This window comes from Coturnix japonica, chromosome 1 (genome assembly GCF_054131305.1).
Source record: "Coturnix japonica strain WE chromosome 1, WE-NBRP24, whole genome shotgun sequence".
NCBI classification, from domain to species: domain Eukaryota; kingdom Metazoa; phylum Chordata; class Aves; order Galliformes; family Phasianidae; genus Coturnix; species Coturnix japonica.
The window spans coordinates 76,429,503-76,452,162 of NC_140663.1; the positions used below are offsets into that span (position 1 = coordinate 76,429,503).

General features: G+C 37.9%; 2 protein-coding genes across 13 annotated transcripts in view; both read left to right on the plus strand.

Annotated features, from left to right (window-relative positions):
* ATG3 (autophagy related 3) overlaps positions 1-8,553 on the plus strand; it is a 30,867-nt gene extending 22,314 nt beyond the window's left edge. For 2 of the 9 annotated variants that reach the window (XM_015875328.3, XM_085525223.1), the window contains 3 exons: positions 1,318-1,433; positions 2,062-2,143; positions 5,882-6,035. In XM_015875328.3, the coding sequence (XP_015730814.2) occupies positions 1,318-1,433; positions 2,062-2,143; positions 5,882-6,020 (337 nt within the window). In that variant the 3' untranslated portion in view covers positions 6,021-6,035. Of the gene's footprint in view, positions 1-1,317; positions 1,434-2,061; positions 2,772-3,468; positions 3,521-5,881; positions 6,036-8,429 lie in introns of those variants that run through there. The other 7 variants (XM_015875337.3, XM_085525232.1, XM_085525190.1 and 4 more) reach the window with 6 other exon arrangements.
* Positions 8,490-22,660, plus strand: part of F5 (coagulation factor V) — a 29,908-nt gene continuing 15,737 nt past the window's right edge. For 2 of the 4 annotated variants that reach the window (XR_014937828.1, XM_015875191.3), the window contains exons 1-11: positions 8,929-9,381; positions 12,458-12,549; positions 13,287-13,409; positions 15,606-15,818; positions 16,662-16,805; positions 17,512-17,733; positions 18,486-18,651; positions 20,431-20,608; positions 21,167-21,269; positions 21,646-21,857; positions 22,304-22,454. Coding sequence is in view for 3 of the 4 variants with exons in the window: in XM_015875191.3 (XP_015730677.2) it covers positions 9,221-9,381; positions 12,458-12,549; positions 13,287-13,409; positions 15,606-15,818; positions 16,662-16,805; positions 17,512-17,733; positions 18,486-18,651; positions 20,431-20,608; positions 21,167-21,269; positions 21,646-21,857; positions 22,304-22,454 (1,765 nt within the window). In the remaining variant the exon portion in view is untranslated. The other 2 variants (XM_085525104.1, XM_085525109.1) reach the window with 2 other exon arrangements.

Below are 22,660 nucleotides of genomic sequence, written 5' to 3' on the forward strand. Positions count from 1 at the left end.
CAGAATTGGAATCAACTGTGATGATAAGTTGGTTTCTAAGGGCCAACAGCACAATAAATGACAAATGCTGACCTTTATTATTTCCCAGACTTATATGTTCCTGTTTATAAAGTGTCTTGGTAACCTTGCAACAACTTCCTTATGTTTGCAGTCACTGTCAGCATGAGTAACTTTAGAGATAATTACTGAATATCACTATTAGTCAATTATTTAGGCTGTTTGGATTTGCACAATAACGTCTATGTGTGTTCATTATGGTAATCAGACTGTGCATACTGCTCTTCCTGGCTCTTTCAAACACATAGTTTGTTTCAGGACAGGTACTTTAAACTCCTACTATTGACTAACTTGCACTGTAAGATGGGTGGGCATACATAACACCAGATGGCCTTTCTAGTCCGGACTACCTACAGAATCATGAATTTAAAGCTGATGGATAGATGGAAGTGCATAACACAACCTGTGAGTTTGAGTTAATAATTTATAACTGAAACTTCAATTGACCGTACAGTATTTTCCTCCTCTCAGTTGGTAAGTTCTTCATCCGTTAGTTTATGAGATGGAAGAGCTATCTGGAACACAAGAGCATTATTACTGAGTTGAAGCTGATCATTAAAAGATTTATAGCATCCCTTGTTGGAGATGTTCAAAACTAGATCAGACAGATCTGAGATCTGAGCAGTCTGTTCTAGATTACTGTTCTTTGTGCAGGAAAGGCTGGACTTGATGGTACTAAACAATGACCTGAATTTTTTCTAACCTCAGAGAGTTTGTGATTCCATTTTATATTCTTACGAAAGGTGTTTTATGTAGGGTTGGCTTTCCAAGGAAACTATGAGTTATGTATTTAACATTTCTTAAGCATGTTGAATATCACAAGAGGCAGCCGAAAACACTGCAGTGATTTCTAGGTCACCTTCTGAGATAATCTGGGGACTTCTGGTGGCTTGCTGCTTCTAGTGAGGTTTACCTTAGAGAGAATTCCTGATGACTTTGTGATTTTACAGTTAACAATTGTACAAGTAGCAAGGCAAATATACTGTCTTGCATTATGCCACTCAGTCTACACTGTAGCATAGATCACTTCTTTTTCTTTGTGAATATAGGAGGCTGGCAAATGTTAAATTAATCACTTCAATATTAATATATTTCAGTTATTGTTGAGATTTCTCAGTTAATAAGCTGAAAGTTTTGTCTTGCTGCTGTGGCGCCAAACATCTAAAACTATTTAATTTGCACATAATATAATTTTATTGAAATTAAGAAGGAGTTATTTTTTCTTTAAAATGTTTTCACTGTTTCTAATCTTTATTTTAGGCATGCGGAAGTGATGAAGAAAATAATAGAGACTGTTGCAGAAGGTGGAGGAGAACTTGGAGTTCACATGTATCCTTTTTCACTATTGCATGCTATTTGTAAGGATTTCTTTCAGTGTAAGGAGCCATTACTTAAGGGTTACTAAAGTAGAATCCAATGGTGTGTGAAAGCAATAAACCACTGTTTATAGTTGTACTTAGAGTTCTGGGATGAGTTCCTTTTGTGTAAATGAACACTTCTGCTCTTTTGGGAAGGGGGAGGGGGGGCGGGTTAGGAACCAGAGTGGAAAAGAGGTAGTATTGAAGGGACAAGATTGAATGTTTGCATCTCAGTTAAGGAGGTAGCTATGAGTATGCAACTGAGATGCTGTCGAGGGAGGATGTATTAAGAAGATAAGGCTGGAGTTACATAGACTTTGGCCAGAGTTAGTACATATTTAAGTGAAGTTTGAGAATCCATGCTTAGATATTACCACATAGTAAAGACATGGAAATATTAGATGTACTTCTTTTGTATTAGATTTGGCTCTGAGATTCATTTTAGTGATTTATTTTTTGTTTCACTGTCTGCCTCAGTCACAAGTAGACAGACACCTACCTCAGTTTACAGTTGTCCAGCATAATCTATGTTACAAATTTGGGACCAACAGTTATTTGAAGGTGTATCATACAGGGAAGACAATCTCCCATTCAAAAGCAAACTTCTGAGGTTAGCAAAGCTAATTTCTCCTTTCTTCACCAACAGGTGTTTCAGAACAGCAGCTAACTCCTTTTATTGAGCCACTGAAACTTAAGAAGAATCCTGCTTTCCCTGCAGCTACAGGAAGGTAGCTAGGAATTAGCCTTGCTAGGTTCAGTTCACCTTGGCATTTGTTAGTAACAAATGTTAAGTTGGTAAATGGCATCGTATGTTTTTGTGTGATATTTGTAAGAGTTATTGAAAGTAACTTCTGGTTCCCTGCTTTATCTCGAAAAAGTAAGACTAGAATGTTTGGGCAAGCACCAGATGCTATTAATGGAGACCAGCTGTATTAATTTCCCAGTCTCCAACTGTATGATTTCAAAGTGCTGTTTTCCTGTTAGCAAGAAGAATAGTTGAATGAAATATTGTATGTGACATCTTGTTTATTTTATGGGATTTTCAGCTACTACAACTCTTCCTTAACGAGAAACTCAGGTACCTTCTTATTTTCTTGAAATTTGTACAGGCAGTCATTCCAACAATAGAATATGACTACACAAGGCACTTTACAATGTAACTAAAATAAAAAGATCCTCTATCAAGTCTTTTTTTTTTTTTTTTTTAAATAACCCATCTATGTGACATACATTATACACAATTTCTGTAATTAACCTTTTATCAAGATACTAGATTAAAGTTAAATGTTCCATTACCAGCCTTTTTAATAAAAGTTTTTTTGTGTGTAATAAATAAATCACTTTCATTCCTGTACACGTACTGCAATAAGAAGTGGCATTTTTTTGTTCATAATTCTTTCAAAATGATTTCAACAGAAGACTATTTTTCCTCCATACTGGAAGTTAATCTACTTCACTATTAGAATCCTTAAGCTTTTGGCTTCGTTGCTAAGATGATTTTCAAAAATGTGATTCCTTTATTTTTCTCTGACTTAAATTCACCTGAAAGCAAAGAGTTTTTTGGTTTGTTTTCTTGCTTGTTGTGTTTGTTTGTTTTCCCCTAGTTGTGAATGATTACATTTGCTCTAACTGTAGGGAGATTTTAAACCTGAAAGAAATTGAGAACCTTGTTAGGAAAATTTAACTGCATCTTAAACTAAAGTAACTCTGACTAAGCATGCTTTGAAAGCTTGAAAACACTTGAGCAAGGTTAGCATTTTGAGATGGAATTTTTGGGGAGACAAATAATATTAGTCTGTAGTCTGTTCATCTTCTAATAAGGGCAAGAACAGTCGTGTAGAAAAAATTCCAGATTGAAGATGGGGGGATAAAATTGCTGTGTTAGACCAAAGTTTGGCCTTGGTAACTTGTCTAGACCTTCACTATATTAACTGGTAGCTTAACAGCATGGTTTCCATTTTGGGGGTAACTGTACCTGGTGTTGTTTGTGAAGTCAGAAATCACAGACGCGTTTGGGTTTTGGCAGCCACTTTTTTCCCTTGTACAAATTTAGGATTTCACTGATGGCGATGGGGAGAAAGGATAATTAAGTGTATGCCATAGGTTCACTTGAATCTGTGTAGCTGTCATGGCATCCCTGTCTCCCAAACTTCACCCTGCAAGAGAATCTGGAGGTGGATACCCATGGCTGTTTGAATTTACTGTTGAAGGCTTGCATAAGGGATCCCTCCCTTGGCTGTCCTCTGTACGATGCTCTTACATGAGAGTACGTAACCAAGCTCTTTCCTCTGTATTTAAATTAACTTTCCTCTTTTGATATTCATCTTCACTTCCTTCTTGGACCGAATTTAAGCAATGTCTGCGTAAGTGAACAGTAATACTGGCTGAAACATGATAAAAACCACACCCACTGAGTCATGCCATAGGATTTCCTTAACAGATTCATTTCAAAGATGTTTTGGGTTTTTTGTTAGCGGGTGAAATTGTTGTTCTTCACCCAGTGAATAGATTCTTTTTATTCTTTTAATGAGGAGGGGACCAAAGAGATGAGTTAAAATCAACCAGTGTTGATAGATTGTTTTAGAGTTTCTGTTTCTTTGCTCTGCCAAAAAGTTCTCATTTAGGAAGGTGACTTGGTTTTTCACTGGCTTCCAATATGTTGAGATAATATTTACGACATTCTTCTTAGTTAGGCTGTTGGTGAAAGTAAGTGGCGTGATTTAAACTATTGAAGGCTTTTTTGTCTGACCGTTTAAGATAAACAGGGAGCAACAGCACTGAAGCCAGTTAGCCGATGGTGCCATCAGCTCCATGATGTTAAATTTATTATTGAATTTGTAGCACTAATATACTCTTAAGTACCATAAAACCTGTCCCACACATGAAAGTAAGCCGATACTTGGTGACTAGTATGTGTGATGCTCTTTTTGGCTGCATCTCAGAGTGGTTGTACCTGACCTGAAAAGCTGATGTGTACGCACTTCCAGCAGTTTATATGTTTATATTTTTATATTTATATAAAATATATATAGATATATTTATATTTATATTCCAATATGTTTATATTTTCTCCTGTTTGGCACTAGTATTATAAATTCCTTCCTAAATGAAGATTGCTGTTGTAGGGTCTGCTATAAACTTAAGCAAATGCAGTAACTTCAGTTGTAGCTTTAAGCAAATCCTACATGGTCTGAATTTTTCTTCTACATTAAAAAAGTTACTGAGTTCTGCTCTTCTGGAGTGCTTTTTCTGCTGCACATTTTATAGTTCCTGTGGCTTTTTACTTGCCTTGTAGATCTCTATGTATCAGTCTTCGACTTTTCTGAGTGCATCCTAGTTTACAGGTACTGCAGTGGAAACCTGGGTAAAATTCTGATTCCATTGAGTCTGAACTGAAGTTGTGGTTTTCTTTTTTCCTTTACTATAAAGAATGGGTTCTGATGAAAAGGGATTAGTCTTAGTGATCCTAAATATTGTCAAATTCTGTCTGTTTCCTCAGTTTATATGAAATGGTTTGAAAATACAAAAAACAAATCTTGTTTCCAGAAAAGAAAAATCATTAACTTTCAAGGAATACATGGAAAAAAAAAAACCTTCATTTATTTAGAATTTTGAAAGTTCAATCCATCCAGTTCCTTGTAGGTGTGGGAAAGTGCAGCTGGTTTAACCAGCTTTGTATCAAAACACCTACTCAGTTAGAAAGCTAGAATGCTTTGAATGTCTGTGGCTGTTTTAAGTGTGCACATATGCAGTTATTTTATAAGAAGCTTGTTGTTTTGGAGCCTGCTCTTAACTCTATCAAGTATTTGTGATTTAAAACTCTTTCAATCATATGTCACCTGGTTAACGTTGAATTTTGAGCACCTGTGTTCTCAGTGCTTTTATTGTAAACAGAAAGCCAAGATGGACATGCTGCTATGACCGACTTAGCATGAAGGCAGTTTGTCCTGTTTAGCGAATCAATTGTAAGACTGAATAAATAAATAAAGCCTAGTACAGAAGTCAAACAGAAACACAGAATACAAGAAGGATTGAGAGTAGGAGCAAAATCCTTTGTGGAATCAAACTGAAAAGTTTGGAGAAAAATAAGTCAAAAAATGTTGAGTCTGACATTACTAATGTCAATCTCGGAGAATGGAAGATAGTTTTTCTTCTTTAACATGAACATTTTCAGACCAAGAGGCAATAATAGTGTCAGACAAATGTGTTAAACGTTTTTGTTCTGCATTTTTGCGGTCCTAAATTGCGTATGATCACAGATGTAAGGTGGCCATTTAAGGGCTACGCAGAATGTGTTCTTATATGTGTGCTGCCATCAAATACAAAACGTTTAAGTTGCTCTCAGGAAGAAGGGCAAAGCGGTTTTATATACTGTCCATTTTCATGGTATGCTCGTGTGGCTTTCAACATAGTACATCTGCTTCATGTTTCTAAAATTAGTCACTTGGTTATTTTACTTTCCTTAGCTTTAGTGCGTTCTTACAGATGGGAAGATATTTATTTGATGGCTTCTCACATGAGTTGTGCCTGGTAGATTTGGTAAGTGCCCCCTCCATCTTTTACCCTGCATTCAGAATCATGTGTTTACTGCTGATCAATAATTAACTCACTGTTTGCCCATAGAAGTCCTTTCACCCTGTGCTATGTGTGGAGTATTCTTACTGGGCACATTGTGCTTTCATTTGTGTGCTTGAGTAAGAGAGGGAGAGATCTTTGTGAGATTATTAATAGCAACCAATTTAATAATTGCTATATGACGTTTTCGTTAAGCTATCTCCCTCTTTGTCACTGCAATGCAATTGTTAAAACTGATAGCAACCTTGTTGCTATGTTGCTTCCTGGGAGCACTTAGGATAGTGTTTATGATAAAGCAGAAAGAATTTTGTTATAGGTAGGTGATAGCCTGTAATTTGTAGGCAGAATAATAATTTCAGAGCTGTTTTTTGAAGTTATCTACTCTTGATTGCACAGACTCAGTCTAGGCAATTCTGCCTGAAAAACTGACAGCACTCATTTGTTTTAAAGGTCAGTCTACAGTGCCACCTTCTCAGTATGTTTCTGTTCGTAGTATAACAAGTGCCAGGACCATAATTACTAGGTGTTGGAATAAACCATAAATTTCCTCAGTAGAAAGTAGCTAGCAGAAAGTACTGCTTATGCTTCTCTTTCGATGCTTTGTTTTTATGGAGCATGTAAATATCAATACATCCCAAAAGTACAGCATAGCTTTTGGGAATAACACTGGATCCATGCAACTCCATGCATGGCTTTTGCCCTCAAGACCTGATGCTGCGTTTAAAAATAAGGGCAAGCAATAATGATAACAAAGCTGGATGCACATGCAGTGTTGCCAATAAGTTAATACTGTGGCTATGTTTATGTATAGACAATAATATTGCAAGGTCTTGAAAGAACTGAACCTGAAAACGTATTTCTGCATCACTTGTAATATTATTTATTGTATATACATATATACATGTATGTGCAGTTAATAGAAAATAATGGGAAAATAATAGAAAGAATCAAGGTCTTCAGATTAATTCTGATGTTCAAAACACTGAAACTTCCTGAAGCCTGGAGGACACAGTGAGGTACAGTGAATTTTTTTTAATTGACTATTGAAAAAGAAACAGGCTAACCCAGATAACTTCAGGCTGCTCAACTATACATTGAGCATCTTATGAGATGAGGAAAGTGAGGAGAAAATAGGTAAACAGCCAACATGGGACTTCTTGTTCTTAAATGATTAAAGAAGGCTGATGCATTCTAATCATTGTAGCTTAATGGGTGACAGGTCTGGTCTATTTGGAACATATCTTTGGATGGGAAGGGGCTTTTTGAACAGTAAAGTCCACTGGATGGAGTTTGGGTGTAGATGCAAATCAGTTTCGTTCTTGACAGAAGGACGTGTGATATTTGCTATGTGCTTCTGGAGGTGAGGCGAACTGACTTAAAAGTGAAGATGGTTTAGTTTTATCAGATTGTACTTCAGAAACAGCTGCTCTTCATCATTTTTGTACGGCTTGTTCATTTGCCCAGAAATTGTTTTTTCATCAAATCCAAATTACAGGCATTTTTACACTGTCAAACTTTTAAACACTGGCACTGAAATAAATGCTTAGGCAGAGATAAGATTAGGACCAGAGCAGAAGTGAGACAAATATTATAGCTTCTTACTTTAAAATCATTGAAGCAGTTTGCCGTGGATTGTGGTAGATTCTTTAATCAACACAACCATGACTTTATAATGAAATAAAATTGTACTGTGTACCTAAGATTTTCTCTTCAATAGCAATGCACACATTGTAGTCCAACCTGGTTGTTGCTGGGTTCTGGATTTTGAAATAAATTCATGGATAAGTCAAAGCAGCTCTTGGGTACAAGTAATTAGCCCCATGCAGGTGGAATAGGAGCTAGCCTATTCTTTCATGCCTGTGGTATTTTACTCTACAAGTTGATAGTGATTTTTTTCAGCTTTAGGCATCGAACTATCCAGAAGTTTGGTAAGTGAACATTTAGCTATTAGTCATGTCTGATTTGTTTATTTTTTAACTAATTCCCTATCTCCTCTAAGGCTATGTCATACTCGTTTGGATAGAGTCATCATAGGAGCTGCCAGTTAGGCCATTCTGCTGTTGAGCAAGGAACAGTTGAACCTGGAACTTAGCAACTTTTGTTTTGAAGTAATATAAAGTAATTTCATCCTTATTTTTGTCCGAGTCTGGGATTAAATTATTTTGATTTCTTTTTTAAAATATTCTTGTTCAAAAAATCAGCGAGACATTCTTGAAGAACAAAAACAAAAAAGTTGTAAATACATATTCACGGGGAAAAAAAATAGGGATTTATCTTTTTATCCAATAATCCCGGTGCACAGGGATCAAATTTAACAATTTTCTATTTGTTTTGACATGTTTTTAAACACTAGCAGAACCAGGGAGACGCCTTTGTTTGATATAGTTGACATTTGTACTGAGCTTATCAAAAGGTACTTTCCTAATAATTTTTCCTTAGATAAATTACAGCAGATCCGAATGAAGCCTTGATTAGAAGGATTCTGATTGCAGACAAATCTTCAGGCTGGTCTGTGAGCTGCCAATGGGAAGCCATTTCATTATCCATTATCTGAGTCTCCCGAGAATGTTGTAAGAACCAAACTGAAGTTAACAACGCATTTGGAAATTCTGAATATTCAGTATGAGGTAACTTGAAGTAGACTTGGAATATATTTAGCTCTGCATCCGCTTCTAGTCCCTGTACCATTAATCCCTCAGCATTTTCTCTCGGAAGGAATGATTCCTCAGGCTCTAGGAGATGTAAAATCTAACTGGGAAATTTCCACTATGCTGGGTACACTCTGAGTTGTTTTCTTTAATCTTCTTGGAAGATGGATTATGTGCCCCCTTCTTGCTATCCAAGTCAAACATCTTGTAATTGTAAGTAATCTAACTAATTGTTTCCTGCTCCCGATATCCTGCTGCTTCAGTAGTCAGTGACCCATCTGCAGCCTGTAGGGGGCTAAAACAGCTTCTCCTTGGTGCAGGTCTCTTCCTGAACATGATGTGGAGGAGGGGAGTGAAGGTAGTTTAAACAGTTCTTTTTTTTTTTTTTTTTATCTCTACTGGATCCCTGTCAGCAAGGGGAGGAGGAGGTGAAGAGCAGTGACCTGAGTGTAGCCAACAGTGTTTTACCCTCTTGCGTCAGGATTATTTCATTTCTGAGGGGAAGTTAGAAGCTGAAACAGCAATAAAAAGGCAGCAGTTTCTGCTTCATCTTCCAGAGCAGCATAAGCAGGCATTCGTACCATGACACTCCACTGCATGCATCTTTTTCTTTTGCTTCTGCTCAGTTCATGGTGGCCGGACTCAGAGAAGCACGTGGTGGGAGCTGTGAAGGTCAGGGAGCATTATATAGCTGCTCAGTTCACTGTTTGGACCTACAAACCGGAGCCTGAGGAAAAGTCCAGGTAACAAAGTACAAGATGGGAAGGGTGAAATGAGTCCTGTCTTGTGACTCAAAATGGTTTTAGTCTCCTGTGGAATTTTACAGACCAGGAATAGTTCAGTTGGTTTGGGAGGACCTGTGTGATCTCCACTAGAACCAATGAAGTATTAAAAGCTTTATTAAAATCATTTTTAATATTTTATCATCTTCTCTATCTGTACAGTGGGTTTTTTTTTGTGTTGTTGGTTTGGGTTTTTTTTTGTTGTTTTTTTTTTTGTTGTTATTTTGGTTTTTTGCTTTGTTTTAGTGTAATTATTTTTAAATGTACATATTTAGTGGATTGCCAGAATTAGCAGTAGATTAGTAATACTGTGAGAGCTTTCAGACCTCAGGGAATAAATAGCTTCTAATTTGGGTACTCTTACTTTCACTTAAATCAGAGCCTGATGAACTTTGGAACTAGCTGATGTTTCTGAGTTATTCAGTAGGTTCTGTGAAACGTTCATCCTGGGTCCTGCTGAGCAAAGGTTGTAGAATCAGATCTTGCTATTTAAGTGAAAATACTGTTTTCAAAATGCTTTTTTTCTTATTGCATTGCAAGCTTCTAATGCTACATGCGCATGCAGAACAAGCATATAAAATAGCTTCTTTGTTTTGACATGATATGCTTATGATAATAAACACAGCAAGTGCAATGCTGGAAATGACCTGCACCTTCTTTGGAACTGTTATACTTTGTTGACTCTACAGCCACAATACACAGCTTTTATTTGTTCACAAATTGGGGTTTAATAGTACAAATCACGTGTTTTCTTCTCCAACACTGAAGGATGTATTTTAATACTACTGCATTTATTTATTTTTAAATCAGTGCATGAATTGTTTTCTTTGTCTGGTTTTGTGTGCGTGTAAGTCTGAACTTCCCGGTCAGATTTCGGTTTTCTAAATATTTGTTTTTCAAGACTAATTCAAACAAAGTTTCTTTTTATTGTAGAAGGGCTAATGACTTGAATCCCAAAGGCATTTGAGTATGTAACTTTTTCAACAGAAACTTAGTGCTTAAATGTAGAGTAAGAGTCTGTTTGCTTAGAGTTCTAGGTAAATGATGAGGCTGAAAATAAAGTGAATTCTGCCAATTATTTTCTTTAATCAGTCTTCAAGATATGCAGATACTTATCTTCAGCACAGAATCATAGAATGGCTTGGATCAGAATATCCATAGTTCCAATCCACTCTCTGTGAGCAGCATTGTCTCTCACCAGCTCAGGTTGCCCAGGGCCTCATCCCATCTGGCCTTGAATACCTCCAGGGATGGGGTATCAACAGCTTCCCTGGGCAACCTGCTCCAGCACCTCATCTTCTTCTCAGAGAAAAACTACCCCCTGACATCTAATCTATATCTTCCCTCCTTAGTTTATAACCATTACCCCTTGTCCTAACATTACGATGTAAAAAGTTGATTCCTCTCCTGTTTAAAATCTCCCTTTATATATTAGAAGGTCATAATGATGTCTACCCAGAGCCTTCTCTTCTCTACAAGCTCAGCTCCTTCAGCCTGACCTCATAGGAGGGGTGCTCCAGCCCTCTGATCATCCTTGTGGCCCTCCTCTCAGCGCTCCCTAGTAGCTCATAATCTTTCCTGTCTTTGGGGCCCCAGACCTGGACAAAACACTCTAGATAGGGCCTCACAAGGGCACAGTAGAGAGGGAAAATCACCTGCCTCACCCTGCTGGCCACCCATCTTCCGATGCAGCCCAGGATACTGTTGGCCTTCCAGGCTACAAGGGCTCACTTTTGGTTCATGCTAAGTTTTTCATCAACCAAGACCTCTAAGTCATTCCAAGCAGGGCTACTCTCAAGGAGTTCTTCTCCCAGTCTGTATAAACATCTGTATAAACATCTGGGATTACCCCAACCCAAGTGCAAAACCTTGCCCTTTGCTTTGTTAAACCTCTTTAGTTTCAGTTAGTTTAGCTAGTTTAGTTTTAGTTTCTTTTTTTAGTTTAGGACCCATTTTTTGAGTTTATCAAGGTCCCTCTATCTTTATAGAGGTTTATGGTTTACCGTGTGTAAGTTATATACATAAAATACTTAAAAACAGAGTGAAAATGTGGGTTTTGTGTATGAAGCATTGCTGAACATTTTGTAACTAGACCTGATTGCATATTCTGAGATTTGTGAAGTATTGGTAACACAATTATTTTGTTCCTTTTAGCTATACAGTTGGCATTGATATGTTTCTTCTTCCACCCCCGTAATCTTATGTACATGTTCTGTTAAACATTGCCACATTAGGGCAGCGCATCAATGAAGATCATGGATCGTGCACTTCTCCCTCATAGTCAAATTAAATTTTATCAATGACTTCAAAGATTTGAAGCATGAACAGTTTCTGCCTGACTACTGTTGCAAAAGTGTAAGAGAAGGATTTACCAAAATCTCTTCAAGAACAGATCTCCCCCATCTGGATCCTGAATGTCATTGAAACCAGCTCCTTTGATTATCTCTGCCCAGCTTCTCTATGTGTGAGCAGCCCATACATTTCCTACTATCAAAAGTGCCTTGCTTAACTGAGGGCATTACAAAAATAGCAAGCAGAAGTACTGTTGGATTCAGTCATTGTACGTACTAGGAAATCAACCATAAATGTGAAACTAAGCACAAACTATTTTCCCTTTAACACTTGTTTCACCATTATTTTAATTCCAGAAGGCTTCTGTGCGGGCTTCCTCCTGCTTGCCTGTGCATTTGCTGAGGAAACAGTTTGTGGTCTACTTGGTGTATTTATGTATGTAATTCACAAAATCAGAAGGACTATAGAAACAACAAGCAGAATAAGGGGTGAACTGTGCTAGGCATTGTAATTGTATGTCTGATATGTATGAAATAGTCTAGCTCAAGAATGCCATAGGTACGGTGGAGTAAGAGGGAAAGAGAAAGCCAGTACAAAGAGTTGGACAGTGTGGCCATCCTTCAGTGAAGTGTGGAAGTGATGAAATGTAATTCCAGAATTCACTTTCCAAGGTGTCTGTTAAGCTGTAATGTCCTTTTTTGGAATCTTCATCCTTTCAATTTTTGTGTAACTCTTATGGTTTCAGGTTGACACATTTGGATCCTGTGTTTAAGAAAATTTCTTACAGAGAATATGAAGTGGATTTTAAAAAAGAAAAGCCAACAGATAAGTCTACAGGTAAACGGGAAAGAAGATGCTTGTTACTGGCTTGTCTTAAAGCCAGTAATGCACAGTGATGACACTGTAAAGTCATGTATTGTTGGCTCAAGGTCTGAGACTAAATATGTTTCTGATAGATCACTGGAAAGGAAGAAATAAATTATGAGGTCAGATGTGAAAAAATAACTCCTTGCCTTTGATGTCCTTTACTATTTCAAGGTGCTTTAGATGGATGGAGGCAAAGCCTCATACTTATGCTATACATAAGCACTGTACTTGTATTTTGATACTTATGCAGAGTAGTTATATAGTCTGTTCTTCATATTAATGGAAAAAATAGCTTCAGATGTTGAAAGCATCTGATTTCAAAGCAAACGTATGTCAGATTGCTGATACCAAATTGTTTCAACCGAGCCTGAAAAATCTTGATTTTTTTCCAAATGTGTTTTCCTATATTTTCTGAAAGTTCTTTAACAGAGAAAGAAATTCACAGAGTGGCTTATAATAAAAGAGACAAACAGGTGAAAGGTTACTTTAGCAGGTATCTTTCACTGAGATTTGGGTTTTTTTGTTTGGTTCTGCAGCCACATGTGCCTTTTTACAGGTAAATCTTCTTTGCGGTGGTATTACATTCCTGTCCATAGTTTGTACAGCTTGCACTTTGAGAGAGCTCTTATTCTCTGCTGGAGAAAGAATTCTTCCTTGCATTAAGGAAACTGTTCTGTTCACAGTTTTCTCTCTCCTTATTTTGACAGGACTCCTTGGGCCCACCCTGCGTGCTGAAGTGGGAGATACTTTAATAGTTCACTTTAAGAATATGGCTGACAAGCCCATCAGTATTCATCCCCAAGGCTTAGTTTACAACAAAAATGCAGAAGGTAAATGCTGTAAAATCCCTGTGTTTTCTTCTTGTAGGCTCGAGAGAGAGGCAGACTAATGCTGATGTCCTGGTGGGGGTCTGTAGACCTCCTAGAGACAGACGAGGTGTTCTATGAGCATCTGGCAGAAGTTGCATGATTGCCAGCACTTGTTCTCATAGGAGATATCAACTCGCCTGATATATGCTGTAAATAGAGTGCAAAGGAAGCAGTCTAGGAGGTTTCTAGAGTGTGTGGAAGGTAACTTCCTGATGCTGGCTGTATGTGGTGGTGAATGTGACTGGTGAGGATAAGGAAAAGGCTGAGGTTCTCAATGTCTTTTTTTACATCTGTCTTTAATAATCAGACCAGTTATCCTCAGAAACTCTACCCCCTGACCTGGCACTCTCAGATGGGAAGCAGAGTTCAGATCTAAACAGAATTCAAACAGTTAGAGACCTGCTACTCCATGTAGACTGTCAGAAATCCATGGGGCCAAATGGCATCCACCCAGGAGTGCTGAGAGGTAATACCAAGCTGTCAGGAAGTGTTGTTCTGTCTGGGGGTAGGAAAGCCCTTCAGAGCAATCTGGACATGCTGGATTGCTGGGCTGAGGCCAGTGGGATGAAGTTCAACAAGACCAAGTGCCAAGTTCTACACTTTGGCCACAACAACCCCAGGCAGCGCTACAGATTTGGGGCAGAAAGCCTGGAAGACTGTGTGGAAGAAATGGGCCTAAGGAGGTTGGTTGATGTTAGGCCGGTTACATGAACCAACAGTGTGCCCAGGTGGCCAGAAAGGCCAATGGCATCCTGGCTTGTATCAGAAATAATGCAGCCAGCAGGAGCAGGGAGGTAATTGTCCCCTACTTTCAGCTCTGATGAGGCCACACCTCAAGTAGTGTGTTCAGATTTGGTTTTCTCACTGCAGGAAAGACATTGATGCCCTGGAGCATGTTCAGAGAAGGTCAGTGAAGCTGGAGAGGAGTCTGGAGAACAAGTCTTATGGGGAGTGACTAAAGGAACTGGGATTGTTTTGCCTGTAGAAGAGAGGGCTTGGGGGTGATCTTATCACTCTCTACAACTACTTCAAAAGGAGGTTATGGCAAGGTGAAGGTTGTACCCTTTTCCTGCGTAATTAGCGATAGAACTAGAGGGAATTGCCTCAAGTTGGAGATCTCAGGGGAGATTCAGGTTGGATGTTATGAAAAAGTTCTTCCCTGAAACAGTGCTCAGGTTTTGGAATGGGCTGCCCATGGACACGGTGCGGTCACCATCCATGGAGACGATCAAGAAATGTTTAGATGAGGTACTAAGTGAGGTGGTTTAGTGGAGAGGTATTGGTTGGGCTAGATGATCTTGGAAATCTTTTCCAACCTTGGTGTTTCTATGGATGCTTGGGTTTATGTATAGCACAGATATCTGTTGATAGTGGATTAAAACTCCACACATATTTTTAGCTCCTTTCTTATTCATGAGTGTAGTACTAGGAATATGTGTCTTCTGAAATGTATGTTGTCCTGACCAGCTCTACTGTCTGTGTACTTATACAGTTTGTACCTCAGGAACCTGAGGAAGTAAAGGGAGTTGAGGGGTGAGAAACTGTATTTCCCAGCAGAACCTGAACAAATGCATTTGGGTAATACAAATATAGTCTAATGCTTTTCCAGAGTACAATTGATTGGGCAGAACTAGGTTGTTTTTGTGTGCTTTTTTTTTTTTTAATCACTCAAATTAATGCTGTCTGACCATTTAACACAATCTAACGATCAAAAACAGAACACAAATTGATGTTAAGACAATGTAAAGGATAGTCAGGGAGACTGCAGAAAGCTGGAATTCACATAGAAGTATAAAAAGGTAGAGTACTGGACTGGCCTTATAATATTCATTAGGGCTATGCAGTGTTTCAACTTCTGCTGAATATCATTGAGCAGAAGCTGTAGGTTTATGCCATCTTAGCCCTGTTAATTTGGAGAGAGACACCTTTTGACAGATGACAGTCTTAGAAAATGCTGAATCTGTAAGAAACAGGGTAGTGAAATAGGTACTTTCCCACATGCTACTCTCCACAATGCAAGTGGAGCCGTCAGTTATCTGTATGAAGTATCAAATAGGAATGAAAGATATCAAGATTTTGGAATTGTTGTGGGGACTTCAATTAGCTCATACTTTAATTAATCAGTTTTCATGTCACCCTACTTTCTTTTCTTGGCAGGCTCCCTCTATGATGACAGAACGTCATCTGTAGAAAAACAAGATGATGCTGTGCTTCCAGGCCAGGTCTACACGTATGTGTGGGATATAACAGAAGAAGTTGGTCCAAGTGAAGCTGACCTTCCTTGTCTCACTTATGCGTATTATTCTCATGAGAACATGGTAATGGATTTTAACTCTGGTCTGATTGGAGCTCTGCTTATCTGCAAGAAAGGTAATAAATATGGGAAGGTTATAAAAAGGGACTTTTCAGTTAAAGTACTGGCTGATTAAGTTTTGTATGAGAAACAGATAAATTCCTTTTGATCTAAGACTCCTTTCTGCAAGAAAACAGGATTTTGTAGCCTCTTATAAATATAAAAGAATTACATTTAAGGCGGGTGCCTCATTCTAAGTAGAAAAATCTGCACACCCAAAGTTTTTAGTTTCTGCAGTCCATTTATTTTAGTCTTAAATTATGTACATTCATTGAAAGTAGCAAATGGGATTTTTTGTGCGTGTGTGAACAATCTGTAGAAAGAACCATAATTCTGTGTGGCAGGTTCTTATGCCTAAAATGAATTCTGCTTTCTCATAGAAATCTCACCTGTATGACAAACTCAACTGGATACTTCCTTATAACTGATCCAATTCTGAAGTATTTGTGAGTCTTTTGTATGCAGAAGTTTTAGGCTTTTTAAAGGAGATGATGAGCTCATGCGGTATTTGAAAAGGCAGCATTCGCACAGCAGATGGCTCAGCTATCTTTCTCCTTGCCTTTAATCTCAGAAGAAAAGCCAGAGTCTGGTTGTTTCCAGAAGGCTGCTGGATATTCTCCTCTTGAATATTAGATTTTCTGATTCCATGGTTAGCTAAAACAAAAAGCATTTTCAGAAATAAAGTAACTTTATGATCATTCTTAAGATCTTGGGGATCTGGGATCTGGGGCCAGATTCAGGCAGCACATTGTAACAAAAGAAGCAAGTTAGTTAAATACATGCAAATGCTGTTACATCAGTATGGAAATTGCTTCACTTCTGCTTGAAATTAACATCTTTCATTTCTTTATTCTTCATAGGAAGCCTAAATGAGGATGGGTCACAGAAACTTTTTGACAAGGAATATATACTGATGTTTGGTGTGTTTGATGAAAACAAGAGTTGGCAAAGATCAGCATTTCTTAAATACACAATTAATGGATATGCTGGTGGAACATTACCAGGTACTATACAAGTCTGTGTGGCATGACATGAACATTAATGAAGGTTGAATGTTGACTCTGTTTGTTTTTTGGGGGGCGTTTCTTGTGCAAGAGAACAGGAATAGATGAGTGGGGTACGGCCTTTTTAAGAACATGTTTTTAATCATCTAAATTCTGAATGAGTGCTATGCCATATTGCTAATAAGGAAAACAAGATTATTAACTTTAAAAACAAACCAACCCTTCTTTTTTTTTTTCTTTTTTTTTTTTTTTTTTTTTCCCTTGGCTAATGGGAAGTAATGGTGTAACAAGGTGAACTTCTGATTTTACAGCACATGGCATATCCCAGATGAAAAACTTCCTGGAAGTGGAAAATCAGTTACCATTAAATCAGACAATTAAGTGAGAAGACCAAGATAGTGATAATAGGAATGTTCTGTTAGCATTCTCCCTTGGTCTCCTTTCTTCTTATCTCTGTCCAGTCCTTCGAGCAAACACAGAAGGCTGTTAGGGTATTGAGTTTTTATTAAACAAATACTAGATAGGGTACTTAATTTCACTACGCATAGCCTTTATTCTTTAACTTTGGTTCTTCTCATTTCTTTCAAGTGAGGAGAGGTTGGCTCTCTGAAAGAGGTTGCTGATTTTCTTCCTTCTTCCCCAGTTTACTGTAAGTCAGATCACCACTTGCATGTAAGATTTAACACTGTTCTCACTTCTCTTTCAGATTTAGAGGCTTGTATGTATGACAACATTAGCTGGCATTTGATAGGAATGAGTTCTAAGCCAGAAATTTTCTCCATTCATATAAATGGCCAGGTCATGGAGCAAAGACATCACCGAATTTCTACTGTAAACCTAGTGGGAGGAGCATCAAAAACAGTGAACATGACAGTGAGCGAGGAAGGAAGGTGGCTGATATCATCCCTTGTCCAGAAGCACTTGAAAGGCAAGGAAACGTCTATTTATTAAGCAACTTTAGATTTTTCCTTTTCTTCTCTAAGTCCCAAAAAGCTTCTGTCCTGCAATGGTGCAATAACCATGTTTCAGATTGTTTTCATTTAATTAAGAAACCACTGGAAAATATAGCGTTCTGTTGGAATTAGACCTGTAAGATGAATTAAATGTCATTCCTATCTGCAGCTTTACAGCAGCATGCAGATAACAGAGAAGCAGTAAATCAGAATTCAAGCTTCTAAGTCTCTGCAAACTGTTCGGATGAACACCATTTTAAAATGAGTGAGGAATTGCATGTTTCCTGACGAAGTGCACTCTTTCAGCTATGGAGCACTCAATCTAATAAGTCTAATGAAAATATTTGCTGTTTATTGTTTGACCATAGTGATCAAAGTTCTGTTTGAAAGATTGAGAAAAGTCTATCATGAGAGCTGCAGGACAGGATTTGGGGAAAAATATGGGAAGAGAAAAAAAAATAAAGGCAAAAACGTTGCTTTTTATCAATTCAGCTGGTATTTCCAAAGACAACTAGCTGAGAGAGCTCCTGTATTCCATTTGATTAATACAGGCTCCTTGAAGGCTTCCCAACGCACATGGATGCAACCTTTTTAAGCCTGAGAAAATAGCAATAATAAGCAAAAGCTTACAGGCAATCTTAGATAAAGAGAAATGAGAAATACGATTCAGGTGGTCAGAGCTCATGAAATGGAAAATCACTGTGTTACTCTGTTTCTTTTCCATTAGCTGGAATGCATGGCTACCTTACTGTAAGAGACTGTGGAGACAGAGAGAGGAAGAAGAGTCATCTCTCCTTTAAGGAACGTCGCATGATCAAGAGCTGGGAATATTTCATTGCTGCAGAAGAAGTCGTTTGGGATTATGCCCCAACTATTCCAGACAGCCTTGATAAGTAAAATAATACTTTGTCAACATAATATGGAATGTTAATGTGAGTAATTCAGGTTGGAGAGGACCTCTTAGAGTTGTCTCACCTGAATTTCTACACAGAGCAGTGCAAACTTCAAAGTTCTCTCTCCAACTGCAAAGTTAGACCAGGTTGGACAGGCCTTATCTGATTGAATTTTCATTGTTTGTACAGCTGGGGACCTCTTAGCCTCTCCTCCATGCCTTTTCGAACTCGCAGTGAAAAAAGTTTTCCTTACATGTAATCAAATGTTCTAATATTGAGACCTTTGGCCATTGCCATTCATCCCATCATTATGCAACTCTGAAGAACTGTGTGGTATCTCTCATTTCATAGCTACAGATAAAAATAAGATGCTTCCTCAACCTTCTTACAACTGAGTAAACCCATCCTTTCATTGTATGACATGTGCTTAGTCCCCCTGATCACCTTGATGATCCTCCACTGCACTCTCTTCAGTGTGTGTCAATGCCTTTCTTTTTCTGGGGTGCTTTTAAGGAAACACTTCCTTTTACTTCTAAAAGGGAGCCTAAAACATGCAGGTGAACGGAAATGCAGAAGGTAGCATGCAAGCTTGTTTTCTAAATTGCTTTTCACCATGAATTCTGCTGAAATAAACAATCCTTAGAGGAGAAAGGCAATATTTCTAGAGAATCAAGGTTTTAAAAATCTTAGCATGGTAAAAAATACAGGTTAGGGAGAAAGAGAGATTGCTTCTGTAAAAGACCTTTGCATGGCACCAAATAGATGAAATAAAAGCCATATTACATAAGCATATTCAGCTGTTCTGTTCAACGTAAAATAAGTACAAAGAAATAGAAGGAATTCTGTAATATAGTTGATGTTGTAGTACAAAGTGCTGCCAGCGCTCTGTAGGATCATATAGAGTTGGTGCTGTCAGTTCCTCACTGCTCTATTGGAGCTGATGTTGCAAGCTGATCTCCATAAGAACCTTTAAAGATTTAAGCAGAAGAAGACAAATACCTTATTGTATATAGGTCTGTATATACTATTAGAACATAGTTTTGACGTAACTCTTAAGTATACATTCCTCTTTGGTATCATTTTTTTTTTCACTTATCACTTGTTCACAAATTACATGGGGCAAATTTGTCTCCTTTCTTTCTCTGCTAGTTACATGGCATCCCTCAACTGCTACAGTGCTCTCCTTTTTCTTCTTTTGTTGGGAATTTCAGCATTTGTCCCTGTTCAGTAGCTTTTTTTGAAGGGCTAGTGACCGGAACAAACATGTTGTTCTATGTTGCTTAGAAGTATTTGTCTTAGCTCTGCTCAGCGTTATAATTGTCAATGTTTTCAAACCTGGGTATTTCACAATTTGTTATACAATGCTTAATTGGGATTAAGGTTATCTGAGCAGTGTTCCTGGCTTCCCTGAAGTGTTTGCTTCTGTAAGCAGCGTTTTTCCTGTATTTGTTTGTGTCCTTTTAAAAGAACATTATTTTATGTTAATTTACCTTGAAAATGTAGGTGCTGCTTCAGTTTGTCTCTTTATTGCATGTGTTCTCTATTAAACTCAATGAAAGCCCTGATACTAATTGGTTATATGTGACCGTAAAACACAAATAGCACTGCAAGCTTTATCTTATATAGGTTAAAATTTGAGGTGAGGTCCATTAGATTAACTCTGGAGTTGAATTTTATTTCAAATTGTGAGATTTCTACTAGTTTCTTCAGTGCCAGTTCTGTAATTCATGTTACTCTTCAAGTTTTGTTGATCCATTTGTCTTTTCCTTTATTTTTAAGACACTATAAAGCTCAACATTTGGACAACTACTCAAATCTAATAGGTAAAAAGTACAAAAAGGCCATTTTCAGACAGTATACTGATGGCAGCTTCACCAAACGTCTGGAAAGTCCTCGTCCCAAGGAAACTGGGATTTTGGGCCCAATTATAAGAGCTCAAATCAATGATAAAGTTAAAGTAAGTACTATAACTTTAGAGATGAGTACTAAAGAACAATTTTATAGTGGGTAGAGATATGTAAGGAATAGTTTGATTTGTTGATGGGTTGATTGGTTGGTTGTATTGTTTTTTTTGGTTGTGTGTTTTTTTTGTTTGTTTGTTTGTGATCTATTCACTTCCCCTTTTTAGCCTTGGAATCAGGGAAAATACTTTCTTTTAAGCTGGTTTTCTCTTGTGCTGAAGGCTGTTAGGCATTTCAGTCAATAACTTCATACTTCCTGAGGCAATATGTGCCTAGAAGCTGGAAGAACAAATGTTTTCTAAGCAGCAGGTTTGAGAAGCTGAAGTTCACAGTGTGGGTTCTACAAGCCCAGCAGAAGCAGGATCTCACCAGACACCAGCAGCATTTAGACAATGAACTTATATTGTGAAACCATATATAAAGCATCCATTTGCCTTTTCAGCTCTTCAAGGGCTGAAACTAGACAATCCTACTGCAGTTGAAACTTGGTTATACTTTCAGAGTCAGCTTTTTGGAATACTAAATTTTTCTTTTTATTTCATCTATCAATACAGATTGTATTCAAAAATAAGGCCAGCAGACCCTACAGTATGTACTTCCATGGAGTGACACTTTCAAAGAATGCAGAAGGAGCCAATTATCCTCAGGATCCCACAGGTAAGTAATTTTGTGGATCAGGTTTTGAATATCATTGACCATTGTGGAGGGTTCCATTGCTTTCAAAGAGATGCTGTTGGTTGGAATTCATGGCCTGAATTCTGCGCTTTGCCTCTGCTTACATTTTGTGCTTCCATATGGAGAAACCAAGGTAGTATCTGCAAAATATCAACAAATAACCTTTCTTCGGTGTCTTAGTTTTCTGTTCTTGCTGGTGATTTTAGAACCAAAAGCTCTTGCTGAACTTCATTTATCTCAGAGGTAGCTTGAAATGACACAAGTGCACCAATTTCATTAAAAGGTGCAGTCTGGCACTAAATAAAAATCTGGCTCTAAGTTTGTATTATCTTTGTTTTTGCTGTTTATTTTTCCTTAGGCAATGTCACCCAGGATAAAGGAATTCAACCAGGGAAGATCTACACATATGAATGGCAAATTGCTAAAACAGATCAACCCACTGCACAGGATGCACAGTGCATTACCCGGCTGTATCATAGTGCTGTAGATATTGAGAGAGATATAGCCTCTGGACTGATTGGCCCACTTCTGATCTGTAAAAGTGAAGCACTTTCTCAGAAGGGTGTGCAGGTAACGTGTCTGGCAACCTCTCAGAGAGATTTTGCTCTTAATATGATTAGTGAAATTTGTTTTTACTTTAATTCAGAGAAATGTCTTATAGAGACCAGTCAAGCAAATAGGTCCTTAGCTAAGAAAAGATTAGAGCATCACTTCAGAGAAAAAACATCAAAAACTTTGTGCTCAGGTCAAACCAGAAGGCTGGTCCATTTACTAAGAACCCATCTGTGTGTCAGTAGTGCTAGTATCTTGCTCAAGGCTGCACCACAGAGCTGATTGCTGCAGTAGAGTGTCACACTGAAGTCCTGACCCCCCTATTCCCTGTCATTTAGCCTCTGAATCACACCACAACTGTATTGAAGCTTATGTTGCTTACACTGTAGGTAAGTAAAATAGAACTGAGTCGTTAGTGTTTCTGCTCGTAAAATGTAATTGTGCTTATTCTGATTGTCTTTTAGAAAAAGGCAGATGTGGAGCAGCATGCAATGTTTGCTGTGTTTGATGAAAATAAGAGCTGGTACATAGAAGACAATATCAAGGACTACTGCAGCAACCCTGCCTCTGTTAGAAGGGATGACCTCAAGTTTTATAACTCAAATATAATGCACAGTGAGTAGGATAACAAACTGAAGATTATGAAAGCCATGTGAGACTGAACATTCAGTGATTGTATTTCTCAGATGTAATACAATTGGGTATTTCTCTAGCGGGGATTGGGCTGACTACGGGCCCTGAAGTAAAGGCAAGAGCGATTTTATTTTAATACAGCACTTTGCTGATTTGGAGATACTGTTTCCAGAGCTGAATTCCCATCC